A 4,856-nucleotide genomic window follows, 5' to 3' on the forward strand; every position below is an offset into this window, starting at 1 on the left:
GTCTAAATAAATATACAAAATTCCTTATACATATATACGTGTGTGTATATATATATATATATTAATGATTAGGTTGAAATAAGGGGGAAAGGTGAAATACTATATCTTGGTAATAACAAGGAAATGAATTATGGTAATAAAATATAGTCTAGCTTTTACTAATCTTATTATTGTTAATGCGTGCTTGTTATATTTTATAACCACCATTTGATACGTGCATGGCCTATATAAGGAGCCCTAGAGACTCTCTCTCTCAGCAAACCAGAGAGAGAGAGGGAGAGAGAGAGAGAGAGAGATGGGAAAAGTGGAGATTGTGGTAAGTTCACTTCCCATGAGCGGAGGAGATGGCCCCTACAGCTACGCCAAGAACTCCGAACTGCAGGTCTAATTAATATTATTATTATTTAACGTTTTTCGTTTATATTTTCATATATTCTTATGCTATTTCCATTATTATTAGCATGCATGGCTTCACCAAGCAATTATTTGAATTATGTTACATAATTTTCAGTAGGTATATATTGTATAATATATATTAATCGAATGATGTATGTATATTCCATTGTTTTACCATATTTCAGAGGGAATTAATATGTAACTCATTTGAATCATATATATATATATATATATCATGAGAAAGAGATTTTAATTATAATGATATTAAGTTAATTAAAATACTAATTAAAAGGAGCTATTTTTACATTTTCTCTCTTTTTCGTTTTTTTTTTCAGAATTAATTTATTGACATGGATAAATCTCCAAAATTGTTGTTTCAATCCATGATATCTGAAAAACGAATATGATTTAAAGCCATTGGGCAAGACAACATATTGAGTTTGTTAATATAACATTTAAGCCATGGTATTTTGTACAATTGAACCAACTATAATTTCTATCAATTTCTACCCCCATAAATTGCATTTTATAGTTAATTTGGTGGCAAATGGCAACTTTGCATGTCATTTCTTGAATAATAGGAGAGTGCGATTTGATACAAGAGCATGATCAGCACTTGAATTATACGAATAATGGACGTTATTAATTAGCAACACAAAATTGGCTGCCTGATTCGGCCAATCGTGATTAAGGAAGTGACTCACTCCACCGAAGAAAGATAATTTATCTTATTGCAATCATCGTCATCATCATCATCTCTCTCTCCATTACGTCAAAGATTCTTTGTTTGGTAAAAAAAAAAAAGGGATAATCCCATATTCCCCCACAAATTTTCGAAAAAGTTCCAATTTCCTACACCAAATTTTAATTTGACAAAAAACTATACCGAATTTCAAATTTTTCCAAATTCCCCCACAAAATCTTAAAATGTGTTGCGATTTCCCCATATCCGTAAACGACGTTAAGTTCCGTCAATTTTAATGTTGACGTGGCATGCCACGTCATACAGATTTCGCCAAATCAGCATATTTCGCCACATCATCCAGCCACGTCAGAAAATAAATAAAAAATAAAATAAAAATAAAAAATTTCTAGATTTTTTTTTAAAAACTAATAAAATAAAATAAAAATACAGAATTTCAAATTTTATTTTTTTAAAATAAAATATAAAATTATATATACATATATATACACTTTTATATCTATAAACAATTATATACAAATACATATATACACATATACATCTACATACATAATTATATACATATATATATATACACACTTATACATTTATATATATACACACTTTTACATATATACACAATTTTTTAAATTTTTTAAAAAAAAATTACAGAATTTTAAAATTTATTTTTTAAAAATAAAATTAAAAAATTACATATACATATATACACAAATAATATATATATATATATTATTTACTTTTTCAATCATTATTATATTATAGACATAAATCATATATATTTATGGATTTGCCAATATAAGATCCACATAAAAACAAGAAATAAATAGTTTCCTTTTAAATACAAATAAAAACCTCAATTGTAAGTTTTGGTTATTTCAGATGTAAATGAGTGGTATGTATATCTGTTGAAAAAATAATTATTATGTATTTATTATTCAGATTATTTTTCTTTAAATTTTAAGCCAAATGAAATGTTTGAAAGAATCCCAAAAAAAAATAAAAGCTTTGGCTAAAACATTTCACCTGTATAAATTTACTATATTATATTTTTTTTATTAAAATTTACTATATTATATTGGGAGTAGAATATGATATCTGCACAAATACAACAATTTCCATTATATAAAATTTAAATATACGCTAAACTAGTTCCATGTCGGTTGGCGGTTCTTATAAATATAGAGTTCGAATCCTACATATATCTTATGGTTTTCAGTTTTCGAACATTTATATATATACATGTGATGTGAGCCTTCCGGTTAATTTCAAATTCAGAAGATTAAGTCATAATTTAATTACCCTGATAAAAAAATATATTATATAGGGTATTTAATTTTTTTTTTTTTTTTTTTTTTTTCAGAGCTTGTTAAAGGACATAATAGACAAACTGATGATAGAGAAACTCGATGTCAAAACCCTGATTTCTCGATCGACGAACAACACAATCTGTATAGCAGATTTGGGTTGTGCGACAGGACCGAACACATTCTTCCACATTGAAAACATCATCAAAGCCATCAAATCGAACTTAGAATCATCAAAATCCACGAAGAAGAACCCACTGCCCGAATTCCTAGTCTTCTTCAACGATCTCCCGTCAAACGACTTCAACACTCTCTTCGCCACCCTCCCGCAAGACCGGAACTACTTCGCCGTCGGAGTTCCGGGATCGTTCTACGACAGGATCCTGTCGGAATCTTCTGTCCACGTGGCAATCTCTCTGGCCGCCACGCACTGGTTGTCGCGTGTGCCTGAGGAGTTACTGGACAAGAGCTCCAAGGCGTGGAACAAAGGGAGGGTACATTACTCGAGTGCGCCGGAGGAAGTTGTGAAAGCGTACGAGGATCAGTTCGCTCGGGACATGGAGAAGTTCCTCGGAGCTAGGGCTAAGGAGACAGTTCCCGGCGGTTTGGTTATTGTCGGACTGTGCGGCATTTTCGAATCTACCCGCTGGTATTATGTATGAATTCATGGCAGATGTTCTCCACGACATGCAATCCGAGGTAATTTCACGACTCTTTTATAAGAAAAAAAAAATCGAACTTGAACCAGAAAAAAAAAAAGAACAATACACAACAGGATCTAGAGGATATCGATCGGATGCTTGTTCATCTTCCAAAGATTATGCGACTAGATGAAAAAAAATAATGATGTTTTTTTTTTAATGTTAAAAAAAGTCTATTTAGAACTTTTTAATAAACTCTCTAATCGATGGGGTTTAATATTTCTGTTAAAATGGTCATGAGAATTATTACTTTTTTTTCCTCGGTTACTAATCATATCTAGCGATGTCAATTTAGGCTCCGAAGTTCGACTTGAGTCCACCCGAAAAATAGCGGGTTTCGGGCTTAAAAATATAGACCTAAAAAATTTCGGGGTTTGAGTTAGAAGTGTTTGTAAGTAGGTCAGATGCCATGCTTGACTAGTTTAAGCATTGGTATATTCTTTTTTGAAACCCTATTTATCGAGTCAAACCCACTGACATATCCAATAAATTATAATTCCAAAATTTATCATTCATGAAGGGATAAATAATTAAATAATTAAATAGATACGTGTGTGTATATGTATAGCAGAACCAAACCTTTAAAAAAAAGATGCTAAAAAAGAGTTAATCACTAAGCAAAGAAAATGAACAGCGAGGAAAACTTGTTGTAGGGTCGATTTCTTCAGCTCATAAACTTTGGTTTGTCAACGGAAAATTAAAAGCTCATTAATACCCTATTAAATGTCTTTTTTTTTCTTTTTTTTTAATGGAAAAAAGTTGTCAATCTTTTGATACTAACCTTTGATACTATCTTCATCATCGTATAAACATCTCTTCCTCCAACTCAGGAAGAGCCGAAATCTTTGATATAAAAACCGAATGGTTAAATTTTTTTATAACCAAAAGATAACGGAATCTAAACCCGAAATGGTCGCCCCTACTACCTTGGGTGGGTCCTATTGCATGTTTCCTAATTTACATTCGTGTAATTCGAGACCTAATCTCGTTTCTTCTCCATGTATTACTGATCTAAAATGTAGGGTTTGGTTACCGAAGAACAAATCGACACATTCAATATACCGATTTACGCTGCATCGCCGGAGGAAATCACGTGTTTGGTGGAGAAGAACGGGTGTTTCACGGTTGAAATAATGGAGCTGATGGATCCGTCAGCGTGGCTAAAACGCAAGATGAATCCTAACGATGTGAGGGAATGGAACGCCTGCATAAGAGCTACGATGGGATCTCTCTTTATTGCCCAATTCGGCGAAGAACTCGTCGAGGATATATTCGACCGTCTCACCAGTAAACTCGTGCATGTCACGGACAAGCTCGACAACAGCTACCGAGAGAAGACCATGTTGTTCTTCGCTTTGAAACGAATATAATAAAGTTTGAGTGTGTGTGTATATAAATATATATAGATATATATATAATATGTGTGTGTGTGTATTGGTTGGTTTCAACTCATTTGTTAAATGCGTGATTGTTTCGTTGGTTTGTGTTTTGTGTGTTGTTTTTCGTTGTGTAATAAAATTTGGTTTCTTCTTGTCCGAGGAACGTGCAATTTCTCCAAAATAACAAGAATCCAATTCAATAATAAAAGCTACACATACATGTACACAAACCCACACATATGTATGTATGTATGTATGTATGTATGTATGTATGTATGTATGTATGTATGTATGTATGTATGTATGTATGTATGTATGTATGTATGTATGTATGTATGTATGTATGTATGTATGTATGTATGTATGTATGTAT

The 4,856-nt window shown here is 31.9% G+C and overlaps 1 protein-coding gene across 1 annotated transcript; it reads left to right on the top strand.

The window, feature by feature from the left end:
* The first annotated feature begins 263 nt into the window (after positions 1–263).
* Positions 264–4,636, top strand: LOC104821903 (probable S-adenosylmethionine-dependent methyltransferase At5g38100). Its single transcript, XM_010552919.1, is given in 4 exon segments — positions 264–382; positions 2,460–3,031; positions 3,033–3,102; positions 4,127–4,636. Coding segments are annotated over 4 exon segments (1,077 nt in total). The 5' UTR covers positions 264–295; the 3' UTR covers positions 4,475–4,636.
* Positions 4,637–4,856: the final 220 nt, after the last annotated feature.

Source organism: Tarenaya hassleriana, unplaced genomic scaffold (genome assembly GCF_000463585.1).
Source record: "Tarenaya hassleriana unplaced genomic scaffold, ASM46358v1 Cleome35, whole genome shotgun sequence".
NCBI classification, from domain to species: domain Eukaryota; kingdom Viridiplantae; phylum Streptophyta; class Magnoliopsida; order Brassicales; family Cleomaceae; genus Tarenaya; species Tarenaya hassleriana.